We start from the raw sequence: 17,267 nt of genomic DNA on the forward strand, positions 1-17,267 counted from the left end.
CTGATGATGATTGCTTGTGTTGCAATCGAAACGTCGTGAGAATTTTATAGTTTAAGTTTTATTTTTTATTTCCCTTCTACGTGACTTTACCGGAAGAACCAATAACATCTTAGCACGTGTTGTATTGTCAGAAAGGGTAAAACCTATTCTTATTTTTCATACTTTTGTCAAAAAAAGGTCCCATGATACATTAAATGCTCTATTGTGCCTGAAGGGAACATTTTTCAATCAGTGTACATAAGCAGGGCGACGTTGCAGGCAACTCTTCCTCCCTGGCCTCTCGTGTGCTGTGAAGAAAGGCCATTGCCCAAAACGTCTAATAGATTATTATTTTCGTTTTACGGCAGTGTTATTCACAAATGTGTTGACTGTTTGCAATATCTGCTAATTAGCCCACCAAAGGGTTGAGAATGAGCCACAAAATATTATATATGCACAGGCGCAATGATAACAGCCGCTTTTCAGAATCTGAATATTTATTTATACTGGAGGAATCCGATGAGCTATAAAGCTCTTTTTCACAGATGTCCAGTCGGGGCGGGTCAGAACGAAACAACAATAATATATATTTTTTAAAATACACGATATGGGTGCCAATTATAGGAAAGGTAAACAAGTCACTTAAATTTCGATTTAAAGCTTTCGTGACTGCAAGGATTCATCTTCTTTGGTTCTTTCGGTAAAGTCACGTAGAATGAGAATAAAATAATAAAATAAAACAATAAAATTCTCACGACGTTTCGGCCACAACACAAGTGGCCTTCTTCAGGTGAAAGGGACAGACCTGTTGGAACGGCAGACCTGGGACGACAGACCTGTCAGGTCTGTCCCTTTCACCTGAAGAAGGCCACTTGTGTTGTGGCCGAAACGTCGTGAGAATTGTATTGTTTTATTTTATTATTTTATTCTCATTCTACGTGTCTTTACCGAAAGAACCAAAGAAGAAGTCACTTAAAAATATACAAATAAAAAACTAAATCCAATGAGGTACCAACATAATTTGCCAATGAGCTCACTCGCTGGGAACTTGTACGGAGCGCCTTCCCACCAGCGCTCCCCAAACTTGCGAGCGGTCGCCTCCTCGTGGCCTGCAGTCTGCATTGGGACGCGCGATCAGTGACGCCTGAAATCGTCCCCTCTGTGCTGGCGAACGAACAGCCTTCCCCCCTAGACAACAACAATAACATCCAGATGCGATGCCTGCCGTAGGTACCGCCAACCATGTATGTGTGCCCGTATGTTGAACTTATTTCACTACCGTACGTAGCACAACTATGCAAATCGTAGGCGCCGGGGGGGTGGGAAGGACAGCAAACTGAACGCGAATGGCATTCTAAAGGAATGAGTTTTCAATGGAGATTATTTGAAAGTGCTTAGCTCCAGTAGCTTCCGAATATCGGATAGAGCGTTTCGCTCCGCCGCTCCAACAAGAGTCTAAAATATTGCCGAAATGGGTAAAGCCTATTCTTTTTTTTTCATCGACTTGATACAGGCAAAAATGATCCCATATATCACATGAATTAATTAACTCATTCATCCACGAATTAAATCATAAATTCAACTATTAATTTACAAATGTATGTATTCACTTATGCATTTACACATTCATTTATCCAATCGTTCATCTATTGACTCACGCATTTATCCATTGTTTCATTTATTCATTTACTCCATTCACTCACTAATATAAACATTCATTCACTCATGCATATAATTCGCTCATTCACAAAGCATTCACTCATATATCCATTAATTCACCCCCCGCATTAATTCACCCACTCATCTATTCACCTATTCGTTCGCCCATTCATTCATCTATCAATTACCTTTGACCCATCCAATGATTCACTCATTCACTCATCAATTCATTCATTCACTCGCGACCCATTCATTCATTCATCTGCCACGCACTCCGCGACTGCAGCACGTGACGTGGCAGGCCCAGGTGGCCCACGCTCATTGGCCAACCACTTCCTGCAGAATCCTACCGCGCTCGCAAAATAGTCCCTCGCACATTCCCCACGCCGCCTCCTCAACTTCTATCACAGCTCCCACCGCGTCAAAGGCATCGGGACGCGCGTACTCACGATTCATTTCGCTGTTCGACCAAAGCACCTCGCGCGCGATCGACATCTGTCACGAGGAGTAGCCGGCGCCGCGTCACCCGCTCTTGTATCCGTGCGCGCGTTCTGCTGTCATGGCTGTCCCCGCGTCTCGTTCGTCTCCCTCTCCGCTCCTTCTCCGTCTCCCCCGCCGCCTCCTCCTCCTCGTCGTCGTCCTCCTGCTGAGCTCCGCGAGCCTCGTGCACGGAGGAGGGAAGACCCTCGTCTTGCTGGACAACCACGCCATCAAGGACACGCACTCCGTCTTCCTCTCGTCGCTCGCAGGTGCCGCGCCTGTCGCTAGGCTTGGGCTAGGCCAGGCCTCGCCGCTCGGGGTCGAGTTGGCAATGTTCACTCTACTGCTGGATGAGCTCCTTCTCTGGCGTACACCGCGTGTGGGTCATGCTAGGGCGAAGGGGTTATTCGAGCATACTTCACCACGCTGGTCAGTGCGCAACGGTGAATGTGGAGGCGGTTGTATTTCGGCTCCCCCCCCCATGTGAGTATGCACGTCTTGGGATTTTTATGGGAGTCTACGGATCTCTGCAAATCTGTGGGTTTCTTTGCAGGTGTCTGGTTGTATATGGAAGTCTATGAGTCTTAGTAAATGGGTTTGTATTCAAGTATATGTGTATGTATGCAAGTCTATGGGGCTTTGCGTAAGTCTTTAGGGCTCTGCACAAGTCTAGGGCTCTATGCAAGTCTATGGGGCTCTCTGCAAGTCTATGGGGCTCTATGCAAGTCTATGGGGCTCTATGCAAGTCTATGGGGCTCTATGCAAGTCTATGGGGCTCTGTGACAGCCTCTTCCCCGCCTCAGTGGTCATATAATTTATAAATTTAGATTGTATTTCTTTAAGTGTTGTAATGCAGGGTAGAGCAACTGAAGTTGAGTTACAATAAAATTGTGCATCAAAAATAACCGCGTAGCACGAGTTGACATTGTCATGATTATGACCGCAGACCGAGGATTTGAGCTGACATACAAGACTGCCGATGACCCAAGCCTGTCTCTGATCAAGTATGGAGAGTTCCTGTACGATCATCTCATCATATTCTCCCCGTCTGTGGAAGGTAAAGCCCTCAACTGTGCACATGTTGACACACGTGCTGATTGCATTGGCATTTCCCAGATAAAGGCGCATGCATAGTAACGTTGATTGGCACTTAGCACTGAACTACACTGATTAGATTAGATCAAAAAGGAACACCGTTGGCCATTATTAAAGCACTAGTTAATGACACGACACACAAATTCATGGTGCACGTGACTGTGATCCCAGTAATCCACATTTATAATTGTGCCGTTCCAATGAAATGTAATTACATACTGGTTGTGATGGTGCTGGTAGTGATTGTGTGTTGGAGGTGGTGTGGTGGTGTTTGAGATGCAGTTCATGGAGGTCCTTGCTATGGTGCAGGTCTGGTTGATGGTATGGTCGTGTTGGTGCTGTTGGTGGTATGGTGATTGTGAAGGTGGTGATGGTGTGTTCATGGTAGTGGTGATATTATTGGTGGTCGTGGTGATGATGGTGGTGGTGGTGGTTAAATTTTGATGACGGTTGTTTCCCGTTAGATATGTTGCCACACTGTGAAATGGATACATTGATGTTGAAGTCCACGTGCAATTTTCGTAGATAGATATTTGTATGTACTTTATGCAGGACCTAGTTGGGGTGCCGCAGTGGCGAGATGTTATCTCCTACGCCCTGGTATGGAGGAGGCCATGGATTCGACCCTGTGACGGCTGTATATTTGGAGATTCAGTGTTCTCTGCGTGGTCACGTGGATGTTTCTCCCGGGTCCTCCGGTTATTCATGTAACTTGCTGACCCGCCCCTACTGGACATCTATGAAAAAGAGCTTCATAGTTCATCAGATTCATCCTCCAGGTTAAATAAAGATTCTGATGTTCAGCCTGAAATTCACGCTTCTACACTGCACATGAGAGGCCATGGTGGTGAGATGTTAACTACCTCGCATGGTATACAGGAGGTTATGGGATCAATCCCGACCCTGACGCCTGTATATTTGGAAGTTACATGTTCTCCCCGTTGTCATGTGGATTTTTCTCTGGGTCCTCCAGTTTTCCCTCCACATTTAGAAACAATCGTTTAGAGCATTTGGCTGCTACAAATTGCCACGTGATAAGTGACTTCGTTGAGCTATCATTTGTGGTCAGGTTGCTTCTGAAAAATAGCCATAGAGCTCATTGGGCCTTACCTGGCAAAATAAAAGTTTTTAGTTCAGAATGTCACCGTAAAAAAAATCCACTTAATGTATATGCCAAGATTGTGTCCTCATAGTCATCCAGATAGGAGCGGGATGCTAGGTGTACCAAAAACAAGACCCTAGTATATGTGTACTGCATTTGAATGTTTGTGCTGGTGACTGAGGCATTGGGTTGAGAGAGGTGGGTGACTGTGTGGGGATGAGTCAAGCGGCATAGTATCAGTGGATTCGCTAGAAGAACTATTATAGAAGATAACTTAATGTTCAGGATTTTGGATAATGAGATTAATACTGGCATTTATTTATAATATAAATGTCATTAAAACCCACCTCCACCCAACACAGCCAACTAGTAAGGGTTGTCACGTAAACAGAACATGCCAATTCGTCACTAGCACAGCACACTGGTGTGTTGGAGAGCCAAGCCACAACATTTATAATCTGAGTATTTCTTGATTTGTTTAGAAATACGCAAAGAGACACATCTAGGACTTCATGCGTTTTTTTCTCTATATTTTAGTGCAATTCTATACATTAGTCTAAATGTGAATATAATAATCAAATTCCAACATAAATTGTGAACAGATGTGATAAACCTTTTGCAAAAAACAAGCCAAGAATCACTTGCTACTTACATGGTGGTAAAATGAAAATAATTTGCTTTGAATGCTTTCTGCAATTTCTCAAAGTTACAACTCACAAATATCTAATGTATGAAAATGTATTTTGGGAAGCCGAGTTGCTGACAGTACCACGTTATTGCCATCTCAAAATTGACGACGCTGTTATTTTTTCTGTCTCTTTGAAACAGATTTCGGAGGAAACATCAATGTGGAAACAATCACGTCATTCATAGATGGAGGAGGAAATGTGCTGGTGGCTGCAAGCTCTGATATTGGTGAGCCCTCGGTGTGCAGGGAATTGAGACGCAGTGTAATTTATGGGCTGTTAAAAGAGATCTCTTAACTAATTCTGAGATTTCCTTTCGAGTGATATCTTTAATTCGAACTAGAGGGGTATAGTGTTACCTGTTCACACATACCCTGGCACAAAGACTTATTCATGAAATGGCACTGAAGTAGATGGATATTTAGAAATCTTAGGAGCTGTAATTTTGCCTTTTTTTATTAGATGAAAACTTTATAAAGGCGACCGCCCCCCCCCAACAGCTACGACCTAATTGGTTCCTGGCCGACCATCGCAAGTCAAAGTCGAACCCCCTCATCTCCCATAAGGCGAAATGTTATACATTGGGGTTGCCTTCCTGGAAACCCATCACATACCGTGAAAACACAAATTGGCCACGAATGAAAATAACCCTAACAAACATTTATTGTAGCTTAACATAACCTTGACCAACGTTTATTAGGTAAAACCAAACGCATTTTAAAATCCTTAAGTACTTTTCTGCACGTGCATCGCATTTCCTTTTCTCGGACGTAGCAAAAGGCGAACATTGTAAAAAAAAAATTGAAAAAATCTAAAAAAAAAGTGAATAGCGTTGCGAAAGAGACGCCGCTCTCGGCGCAACTGCAGACTGTCAGGCTATACCAGGGGTGGGCAAATTTTTTGACTCGCGGGCCACAATGGGTTCTGAAATTTGACAGAGGGGCCAGGCCAGGAACAGATGGAGTGTTTGTGTGAACTAATATAAATGACATATAAAAATAATTATATTAAAGGATTTGGCCTTTTAACAGGTAGCAAAGCATTTATTTGCAAGGCAATTTAACCAATTGCACGAACATGAACAATACAAAAACATGTCGTAACTACCGGTCAAAGTGCGCCATCTAATGGGGAAATGGGGGCATTACAGAAGGGGAAAATTTAATTTAATAATAATATTTGGACAAGTTCGGCGGGCCGGATTAAAAAGCCCAACGGGCCGTATACGGCCCGGGGGCCGTACTTTGCCCATGTCTGGGCTATACGGTACATATGCATACGGCGGAAGAGCAAAGCGGCGCCATCTCTGCACATGTTTTGCGCGCATTCGTCGCCAGATGGCGCAGCGCCTCTGCCTGACATGCGCACACTCGACACCACACGACTCTGCACCGGTTGCAGTCGCGCGGCGGTCGTAGATAGTTTTGGTCGTTACTGTGGAGGTGGGGGGGGGGTCTTGGTTACTTTTAGAAAGGTCGTAAAATTGGGGAGGTCGCAAGTCGAGCCGTGGTAAGTCGAGGGCCACCTGTAGTTTGTTTTTATGGTTCAGTAACCAGGATGAGACGCCAACTCGCTGCGCTTGAGAACACTGTTAAATCGTGAATAGTCACCCAGACCTAAACTCGTAATCTCAGCCCATGCCCGCCTTAGTATTCTGACCCCTTAGCTCTTGCGGTGGCTTGTTGTCAATGTTGTTCTTTTGTGTTGTGATGTATTTTAGGTGACCCTATCAGAGACTTGGGGAGCGAGTGTGGCATTGAGTTTGATGAAGAGAAGACGGCCGTGATTGATCATCACAGCTACGACATCTCGGATGAGGGGGAGGTCCGTACCCTTGTGCTTGGGAATTGCATGTCTCCTGTTAGTGGTGGAGAATAATGGGTTAATAATATTTAATGAACAGACAGCAATCCATTTCTCCACACATTTTTTTTCTACCCAAATGGTTACTGGAAAACATTGGTGTCTATAGGCTGATGGGTGAAAAAAGTTTTAATTTGTATGGAAAAGCAGATTTTCTTTCTGTTAATTATTTATTTGCATCAGAATGCCAGTGTCCATCCTACACGTTATTCACGCGTAATTATAATTAAGGATTCGGTATTCAGCCAAGGTGAAAAAGTTATTTAGATCATATATACTTATGGCCACAGGTTATTATTTTATTAAATTATATTAAGCTGTAGCTGTCCGTTTTGCCCATGCTTTCATTATTAAATAATGTTTCATGTGACTCAATGGTTTTGTGGCAGCAAAGAGATTTATTCATCTGTACAAAATGCTTACATGGTCTCGATGTGCTCTTATGGATGCTATAACCTAGTTAGTCATTAAAAAAAAAACTCATCACGTAAAAAATATGAATCGGTTGAATCGTATCAAATGTTGTTGACAGATTTTTATCACATTTGCCTCGTATGCTTTGCTGATGGAGCATCTGTGGCATAATTTACATGCAAAGTGCCATTTACGAATGAAGTGGGGTAGCAAAATTTGCGTGGTTGAAATGCCTGGTGGTTTTTGTTTTTTAGCACACGTTGGTGGTGGCTGATGCTGACAACCTCATCAAGGTGCCCATGGTCGTTGGGGTGCCTTCAGGGAACCCCATCCTTTTCCGTGGCGTTGGGTGAGCAGACAAACAAAAAGTGACAAAAAACACAGCAGATTTGTCAAAAACACTGCCTTAAAAAGAACAATGTATAACATGCAACATTTTGGGTGATGGCTGCCCTTCATAGAGCATCCTGTATACCCACATCCTCTATGCAAGATGAAGAAAGGCCATTGCCCAAAACATCACCCATTATATATATTTTTTTGTTTCGTGTTTTGCAACACGAGCAAAATTTGTAAGTAAATAATAATCTGATAAACGAGCGATGTCTTGCAATACGAGCAGTACGTACAGTGTACGCTTTGTCTGCCGAGCGTCACGTGATCACAACTGAGTCAATGGTTCTTCTCTCTCTCATGCTGTGGGATTGTGGGTAATTATCTCCCATGCTCGGTCTCAGTCGGCGTGCCTCACTCGTATAATCAACATCCGTGCGAGCGTATACTGTTTACTAGTGTTGTGACCACGTGTGTGTGTGTGAGTAAAGCATTTTTTTTATTTTGTGTCCAAGTGTAGTGACTGTTCTTTAGTAACTGTACTGCAACAATGGCCCAACAATGCAACGTCACATTTCCGTGAAATCCTCAAAAGGAGGCAAAAGCAAGTGTCATTGGATAGGTTCCTTGTTAAAGTCGCACAAAAAGAAAAATATGCCAGTGAGCCAACAGATGGCAGTGATTCCGTTAGTGACAGTGAAAGTCATCCTACACAATAACCCTCCTCCTCCTCTCTCTCGTCTCCCTCACACCAGCCACGATTAAATTTAATGAATACATTTGATTACTTTAAATTAAATTTAAATTAAAATGTAAAAAGGTACAGTATTTTGTATTAATCATTTTGATATGAATATTTTTGGGTTGTGGAACGAATCATCTGAGTATCCATTATTTCTTATGGGGACATTGGCTTTGATATACGAGTGCGTTGGATTACGAGCATGTTTCCGGAACGAATTATGCTCGCAATCCAAGGTTTCACTGTAGTGGGGAAGCCCATTGAGATTCAACAGCTACCCGAGGGCCCTGTACTCGCCTGCCTAACAAGCCCATGCCTAATAAAGTATTAAAGCTTTCGTGACTGCATAAAATTACTCATTGTTTTTTTCGGTAAAGTCACGTATGTAGAAATACAATAAAATTATATTAAAACAAAAAACAATCACGACGTTTCGATCACAACGCAAGCGATCTTCATCAGGTGTCAAGAACAAATCATGGAGGTAAATACAACAAAAAGATGAGAGACGAGAATTCAACAAACCTGAAAAAACATTATGTGAAGCACATCCAGTCAGGCCAACAACACAGTTAGACACTTCCTGGCGGACCACGAATTTCAGAAGAGTGTTAAATTTCGTGTTCAACCTTTGGATTGCACATACCAGCATAGATAGAATGAAAAATACGAGGTACACGGTCAGTAGAAATACATATACAAGTCCACCAAGGGGTAAGGAGGGAGGAAAGACGGACAGGGAGGCAGAGAGAGAGGGGGGGGGATGAACAGAAGCTTAAATAGGAAATACGGTTGGAGGGGGGGAGGGGCCAGAGCGAGAGCGGCAGCTCAAACACGCACATCTTACACATACAAAACGGCAGCTCAAAAAAGGACCACCTCTTGTAAATACAAAACGGCAGCTCAAAAAATTACCACCTCTTGTGAATACAAAACGGCAGCTCAAAAAATTACCACCTCTTGTGAATACAAAACGGCAGCTCACAAGAGGTGGTCATTTTTTGAGCTGCCGTTTTGTATTTACAAGAGGTGGTCCTTTTTTGAGTAAAGCCCATGCCTCTCGCCTGTGTGATTTTTTTGAAGTGGGGCTAGTGGCACAGCACCGTGCTATTATATAAAATGGTTGAGCAGACGAGTACCGCCGGACTCGAGAAGCTGAATTTTTGAGTCGGGAGATATGTATATTTACAATTTCAGGATTTTAAACCGTATTCTGTAATGTGTGTTGTCCGTGGGTGTTTTTGTTTTATCATTGCGTCTAGCATGGTGGCTGACCCTGAAAACGCACTGGTCTTGGACATCTTGACCGGATCTTCCACTACTTACTCGTTCTTCCCCGACAAGCCCGTTACCCAGGTTTGCACACACGCACAACATCCTGCCGTTGCTATGACACTTGAAGTGATCGAATTGGATTAAAGCAGCGCTTGTGATTTAATTGTATATGACCAAACAAACCGGAACTCTTACATTTCGATTTAAAGCTTTCGTGATTGCAAGGATTCATCTTCTTTGGTTCTTTCGGTAAGGTCACGTAGAATGAGAATAAAATAATAAAATAACAATAAAATTCTCACGACGTTTTGGCCACAACGGCCGCTTGCGTTGTGGCCGAAACGTCGTGAGAATTTTATTGTGTTATTTTATTATTTTATTCTCATTCTACGTGACCTCACCGAAAGAACCAAAGAAGATGAAACCGGAACTCGCCTGATCTCGTAAGATCTCTTAAGCTAAGCATAGTTGAGCCTAAATTTTTTACGAGATATATATTTTATCCATCTCATCATTTTCCAAATGTGATTTCACTCAAACGGCGCTTCGGTGAGACTGCAAATTTTCAACCCATCATGTTGCACCGACTAATTGTATGGGGGGTGTGCCTCTATACGTTTGGGTTGCGTTCTTGAAAATATCGTACCGTATATATTAAAATGTATCTTCTCATAAGGTCCCATTATATAGCCTCAGTTGCTTTCTTAAGAAAATATTTTCTCACCCAAAACCTACTCGAGTAACACTTTTAAACGCAACTTTTATATACATGCATAAATATCCAGGTTTTTGCACCACACTTTGGGTCAATTACAATTGTAATTGAGTCTTTTGTATGGCAGGAGCGAAAAGCAACGGTTTTGAAATGTATTATAGTTTAATGCTAATTTATTTCAGCCAGCCCTAAGGATGCAATAGACGCTGTATGGATTGCAGCGACTCCATCAGGATATGCATGGAATTGTGCATTCCACGTTCATGTACGTGCTTTGGAATTGTAATTGAGTTGTAATCGCAACATAATATTAACTTAATGTCATTATGCTGCTGTAATCATACCTGATCCCAGATCTAATTAACACCTCTCCCGTCACACTGACAAGAGACTGGCCCACCTGAGCGCGTTATTGAATGTTGTTTTTGTCTTGTTGGCGCCGTTGCTGCAGTACCCCCACGCAGTCGGCAAGAACACGCTGCTCATTGCCGGGCTCCAAGGAAGAAACAACGCCCGTGTCATCTTCTCCGGGTCTCTCGACTTCTTCAGTAACGCCGCCTTCAACTCCCCCGTGCAGAAGTCCACTCCGGGCTCCAAGAGGTTCGTCCGGTTTCCCCGGCTGGGGTTCTTCCCCTGCTCTGCGCCGTGAACTGTCATTCTGGCCCCTTCGCGAGTGACTCCGCCGCTGCCCTTGTGAAATGCTATCAATTGGGTTTTGAATCGAAAACAGGTTCAGCAAGGCTGGCAACGAGGAGCTGGCCATTGCGCTGTCATGCTGGGTGTTCAAGGAGGAAGGAGTGCTCCGGGTCGGGGACGCAAAGCACCACCGCGTGGGAGAGGCTGACCCCCCAGCTGCCTATACCGTCACCGACCTGGTGGTGAGCATTCCCCGTCAGTGTTAGCAATGGTGACATTGATGGATATACCAAAACTAAACTAGCAACTATTTAACAGGTAAGGTCCACTGAACTATATATATAGCTCTCTTTCAGAAGCGACCTCGCCGCAAATGATAGCTCAACGAAAAGTCGCTTGTCACTTGGAAATGTATGGCAGCCAACTACTGTAATATTCTGCAATTTTTGCCCATAGCCTGTTAGGTGTGAAAGATGTAGAGTTAAGTGGAGTCAATTGACAGCTCCTGACCTGTAGGTTATGTTTGTTAAACGTCGATTTTAACAAATCATAAATTTAAATATCTGATTACACATTTTCTGAAAAAGAAAGACGCTAAACCAAAAAAAGTATTTCCTGACATTCCTCGTTCTGGAAGCGAAATAAATTTCTTCTGTAGGCACTAAAATATTCTGGAAGACAAATGTGAGCAAATGAACGGGAGGAAGATCACTTCCGAAAGAAGTGACAATCGGTGTGGACACCGCACGATTTTATCTCGCACTACCTCATCTCGCACTACCTCATCTCGCACTACCTCATCTGGCACTACCTCACACAGTCCTTATGCTAACTATAACACTAATACCGTCCCTGATGATTTGGTCTTAGCACTAGCCCTTATTACATTCACATGGTTCCTAAAACTACAGTGAGGGAAAAAAGTATTTGATCCCCTGCTGATTTTGTACGTTTGCCCACTGACAAAGAAATGATCAGTCTATAATTTTAATGGTAGGTTTATTTGAACAGTGAGAGACAGAATAACAACAACAAAATCCAGAAAAACGCATGTCAAAAATGTTATGAAATGATTTGCATTTTAATGAGGGAAATAAGTATTTGACCCCTCTGCAAAACATGACTTAGTACTTGGTGGCAAAACCCTTGTTGGCAATCACAGAGGTCAGACGTTTTTTGTAGTTGGCCACCAGGTTTGCACACATCTCAGGAGGGATTTTGTCCCACTCCTCTTTGCAGATCTTCTCCAAGTCATTAAGGTTTCGAGGCTGACGTTTGGCAACTCGAACCTTCAGCTCCCTCCACAGATTTTTTTTATGGGATTAAGGTCTGGAGACTGGCTAGGCCACTCCAGGACCTTAATGTGCTTCTTCTTGAGCCACTCCTTTGTTGCCTTGGCCGTGTGTTTTGGGTCATTGTCATGCTGGAATACCCATCCACGACCCATTTTCAATGCCCTGGCTGAGGGAAGGAGGTTCTCACCCAAGATTTGACGGTACATGGCCCCGTCCATCGTCCCCTTTGATGCGGTGAAGTTGTCCTGTCCCCTTAGCAGAAAAACACCCCCAAAGAATAATGTTTCCACCTCCATGTTTGACGGTGGGGATGGTGTTCTTGGGGTCATAGACAGCATTCCTCCTCCTCCAAACACGGCGAGTTGAATTTATGCCAAAGAGCTCCATTTTGGTTTCATCTGACCACAACACTTTCACCCAGTTGTCCTCTGAATCATTCGGATGTTCATTGGCAAACTTCAGACGGGCATGTATATGTGCTTTCTTGAGCAGGGGGGACCTTGCGGGCGCTGCAGGATTTCAGTCCTTCACGGCGTAGTGTGTTACCAATTGTTTTCTTGGTGACTATGGTCCAATCTTCCTTGAGATCATTGACAAGATCCTCCCGTGTAGTTCTGGGCTGATTCCTCACCGTTCTCATGATCATTGCAACTCCACGAGGTGAGATCTTGCATGGAGCCCCAGGCCAAGGGAGATTGATAGTTCTTTTGTGTTTCTTCCATTTGCGAATAATCGCAGCAACTGTTATCACCTCACCAAGCTGCTTGGCAATGGTCTTGTAGCCCATTCCAGCCTTGTGTAGGTCTACAATCTTGTCCCTGACATCCTTGGAGAGCTCTTTGGTCTTGGCTATGGTGGAGAGTTTGGAATCTGATTGATTGATTGATTGCTTCTGTGGACAGGTGTCTTTTATACAGGTAACAAGCTGAGATTAGGAGCACTCCCTTTAAGAGTGTGCTCCTAATCTCAGATTAGAATCACTCCCTTTCAGAGTGTGCTCCTAATCTCAGCTCGTTACCTGTATAAAAGACACCTGAGAGCCAGAAATCTTTCTGATTGAGAGGGGATCAAATATTAATTTCCCTCATTAAAATGCAAATCAATTTATAACATTTTTGACATGGGTTTTTCTGGATTTTTTGGTTGTTATTCTGTCTCTCACTGTTCAAACAAACCTACCATTAAAATTATAGACTGATCATTTATTTGTCAGTAGGCAAACGTACAAAATCAGCAGGGGATCAAATACTTTTTTTCCCTCACTGTAGCCTAAGCCCCTAAGTAATAACACTCGCCCAATTTCTGTGTACGTTGAACTTCTTTCGCACGGTACGTAGCCACCCCTGCTAATACTAACGTAGTCAAGTGTTTAGCAAAAGTAATGCCCTCTGTCCATGTCTGTCCTTGCCCCCTTCCAGGAGTTCAGCATTGTCATTGAGAAGCTGGAGGAAGGCAAGTGGGTGCCCTACAATGGGAAAGACGTGCAGCTGGAGTTTGTGCGCATCGACCCCTTCGTGAGGACCTTCCTGAAGAGGAGCGGTGAGGCAGCATCCCTGGATTGTCCCAGAAACGCACGGCTTCAACGCTTCTTATGATTTGCACGTACGCCCGAAGCCGAATGGTTTGCCAGAAATGGTTCATTTAAGCACAAGCTGGCTAGCCTGTTCTATATAATAGGTGACATTTTGGCCAGTGACCCTTGTTCATCTCACATGTATGCAGAGATCAGAGAGTTTGTTAATGGTAATCGGGAGACTGCACCAATACACCATGGAGCCCTGGTAAGAAAACGTTTTGTTTTCTGGATAACCTCTGGATTCCAGTCTGGCTGCATGTTGCATTCAGTGGGCAGCATCGGTGGCTGGGTGGGGGAGGGTGTTGGGGGGAGGGGGGTGGAGTTGGGAGATGTGCTATCAAATCATACTCTCAACCATACTTATACTACCATACTATATATTACAACAGAGGGGGGAATGTAAAGGTGCGAGATAGAGGAAGGGAACAAGAGATGGAGAGGGGTGGTGAGAGGGTGAAAGGGCATGAAATAGAGGGGAAGGAAAGAGAGCGCAGAATGGAAATGGGACCAGCGAGCAAATGTGACGAGCGGTGGAAGGGAGAAGATTCGGGAGACTGCAAAGGGGGAGGGGGGGAGTACCGGAGAAACCTCGCCCCCACGCTTGCACACGTGGAGGGTGGCGCTCGCTAGAAGTCCGTCAATTCGACGGGTTCACAAACCCACCTGCTGAGGTGGTGGCCAGGATGCTTTGCTTCTGAGACCTGACGAAATGATGGGGGGGGGGACCCTTCTGGGGGATTTTGTCATAGGGGGTGTGTGCGTGTTGCTATATGGGTGCGGTGCTGGCTACCCCCCCCACCCCCTGGTGTACCGTGCTGGCCTTCATAGGTGCTCGCTGAACAGCACTTGCCCCAACAGTATGTTAAGGCTACACGCGGGGATCTTTGTTGTTATACGCAGAGTATTTAAATTACCCATGTATTGTCATCATACAGGGAATCGGTACAGCACTCAGTTCACGCTACCAGATGTGTACGGAGTCTTTCAGTTCAAGATCGACTACAACCGACTGGGCTACACTCACCTCTACTCCACCACTCAGGTACGGCCACATTCACTCTCAACCCCACCCTTCAGTGTCATCCTGCTAACATGAAGTTAATGGGGCACAGCAAGCAATGCTGCCTGGATCGATTGAAGCACTGTGCAGGTCTCCCGTTAACAAGAAACTTGCAGTCTCGGCTCGCGCGTTTATTAACCCCCCCCCAATTTAATCACGGTTGTGCTAATGGTGTCATGAAGCAAATAATGTTCTTTCTCACAGTGCAATACAATCACCCCCCTCACCCATTAGAGAGTTGGTCCACAGAAGCGGATAACACAGAACTACTCTCGAGTTCCCTTCAAGTGACCTCTGGTCCATACAGTGGGGGGAAATCACTTTCGCACCCAGTCTGCTACAAAAAGCAATGTATGTAGCACGACAGTTTTTTTTTACTTAGTTTCATTTGATTTTTAAAAATGTGTATTGAGGCTGTACAAGCCCGTTACATCGCGTTGTAATGTACATACACACCGTATCACGACGAGTTTACATTTTCAGAGTTGGAATTTTTACAAAATGAGGCTCCAAATAGTTGTTTTATTTAATTACGTGCCATCAATAGCTCTATTGGGATAAGGTATTGAAAGAGATAAAAGGCTGAATTGAACATGTAATTTAAAAAAAAAAGCCTACGTTGCACAAAAGCCGTAACAAACCCAGCGGCATCGTTCTCTGCCCACAGGTGTCGGTGAGGCCTTTGCAGCACACGCAGTACGAGCGCTTCATCCCGTCGGCCTACCCGTACTACGCCAGCTCCTTCTCCATGATGCTAGGCGTCTTCCTCTTCTCTCTCGTCTTCCTTCACTATCGCGAGAAGGAGAAGTCCGAGTGAGGAGAGGAAGATTCGCCATGCGTCACCACGGGCTCCCCCGTTGCCAGCTGGGATGCGACGTCTCGATGGATGATGCCCCCTAATGAGGGGTGGTGGCGGGGGACGTGGTGGGTGGTGGGAGGTTACCATTGGCAGATCACCCCGGGCCACTACGGTAAAGGCCGCCGTATAAAATTCAAGTTGAAGAAGACCCTGTGGAATCTTTTTTTTTGGCAAGAGTTTGAGGACTGCTGTGTGCAGTTCTGACCTAAAGTGTATTGCGATAAGGGGTGCAAATGGTTAAATTAATATTGTTCATAAACGTGAGCCAGGGCTCAAAGTGCAGTGGAAATCCGCCCAAGTATGAAAACTCCCTTGTGCCGCTTGTTGCGTCTCCAACTCGGTGTGCATTGAAAATTACAATTCCTTTCTGGTAGAAATTAACCAAAATGGTCAGAAAAATATTTCACCCCCTCCTTAAGAGAAATGCAAAAGTCTGGATTTCCTTTTCATAATATATATTCACTGAATGATATTTTTATTTATTCAGTTAGACATTTTTTTGGGGTGGGGGTCGTAATTGCAAAATGGAATGATTTTGGTTCATCTAAAGTACATTTTCAGTTAAATGTCATTACCTTGACCAAACATGTGATGAGCCCAAAGGTTTGAATGGAAGGGAATGCTAATGTAAAATATTACTTTACTTTGGGAGTAAACAATATATGAAAGTGAAATTTGTGTACAAGGTAAAACAATATTTGAATGCATTCCAAATGTAAACGGAGCACTGGATTATGCAATAAAAATTTGGGTTTTTGGTACCACTGCTGGCTTATTTGCTCTCCAAATACCTACGACAATCACCCAGGAATGTCTGTCAACGCTTATGACGTCACTCCACATCGACCAGCCCCCCTCATTAATATTCATGAGTAGGTGATGCCTCGAAATGGCCACCCCCTCAATGAATGGGTGACGTCACTCAATATGGAGTACCCCCCCACAATCATGTACAAGTGACGTCACTCCACATCGAACAGCCCCCCTCATTAATAATCATGAGCAGGTGAGGTCCTCCAAATGGACACGCCCGCCATTATTACCTAAAATGAGCCAAGAATGCCTGTGTGCAACGCTCGTGACGTCACTCCACGTCGACCAGCCTCCCTCAATCATGAACAGGTTACGTCCACATGGACCACCCCCCTCAATAATCATGAGCAGGTGACGGCACTCCACATGGAGCACCCCCCCTCATTAATAATGAGCAGGTGAAGTCATAACGAACAGCCCCCCATTAAATTTTGATTTAAAACTTTCGTGACTGCAGTAATTCATATTCTTAGTTTTTTCGGTAAAGTCACGTTGAAGAGAAACAACAAAATAACAAAATATATATATAAAACAATAAAAAATTCTCACGACGTTTCGACCATAACTCAAACGGTCATCATCAGGTGTGTCGGTTTGCATAAATTTATTTTGAAAACGGCATATTTATTTATTTATATTTATATAAAAAATAAAAAAAAACGTTTGCGTCACGCGCAACTATGGC

At 44.1% G+C, this 17,267-nt stretch overlaps 1 protein-coding gene across 1 annotated transcript; it reads left to right on the forward strand.

The window, feature by feature from the left end:
- Positions 1–2,119: 2,119 nt before the first annotated feature.
- DDOST (dolichyl-diphosphooligosaccharide--protein glycosyltransferase non-catalytic subunit) lies at positions 2,120–16,117 on the forward strand. The gene is made up of 11 exons (XM_032962280.2): positions 2,120–2,387; positions 3,065–3,175; positions 5,144–5,230; positions 6,722–6,825; positions 7,533–7,627; positions 9,616–9,709; positions 10,795–10,943; positions 11,074–11,221; positions 13,693–13,813; positions 14,786–14,892; positions 15,578–16,117. Exons 1-11 carry the CDS (start codon positions 2,198–2,200, stop codon positions 15,725–15,727), a joined length of 1,356 nt encoding a protein of 451 aa, XP_032818171.2. The 5' UTR covers positions 2,120–2,197; the 3' UTR covers positions 15,728–16,117.
- The last annotated feature ends 1,150 nt before the right edge of the window (positions 16,118–17,267 follow it).

Source organism: Petromyzon marinus, chromosome 28 (genome assembly GCF_048934315.1).
Source record: "Petromyzon marinus isolate PM22_M1 ecotype Great Lakes invasive population chromosome 28, UKy_Petmar_22M1.pri1.0, whole genome shotgun sequence".
NCBI lineage: Eukaryota > Metazoa > Chordata > Hyperoartia > Petromyzontiformes > Petromyzontidae > Petromyzon > Petromyzon marinus.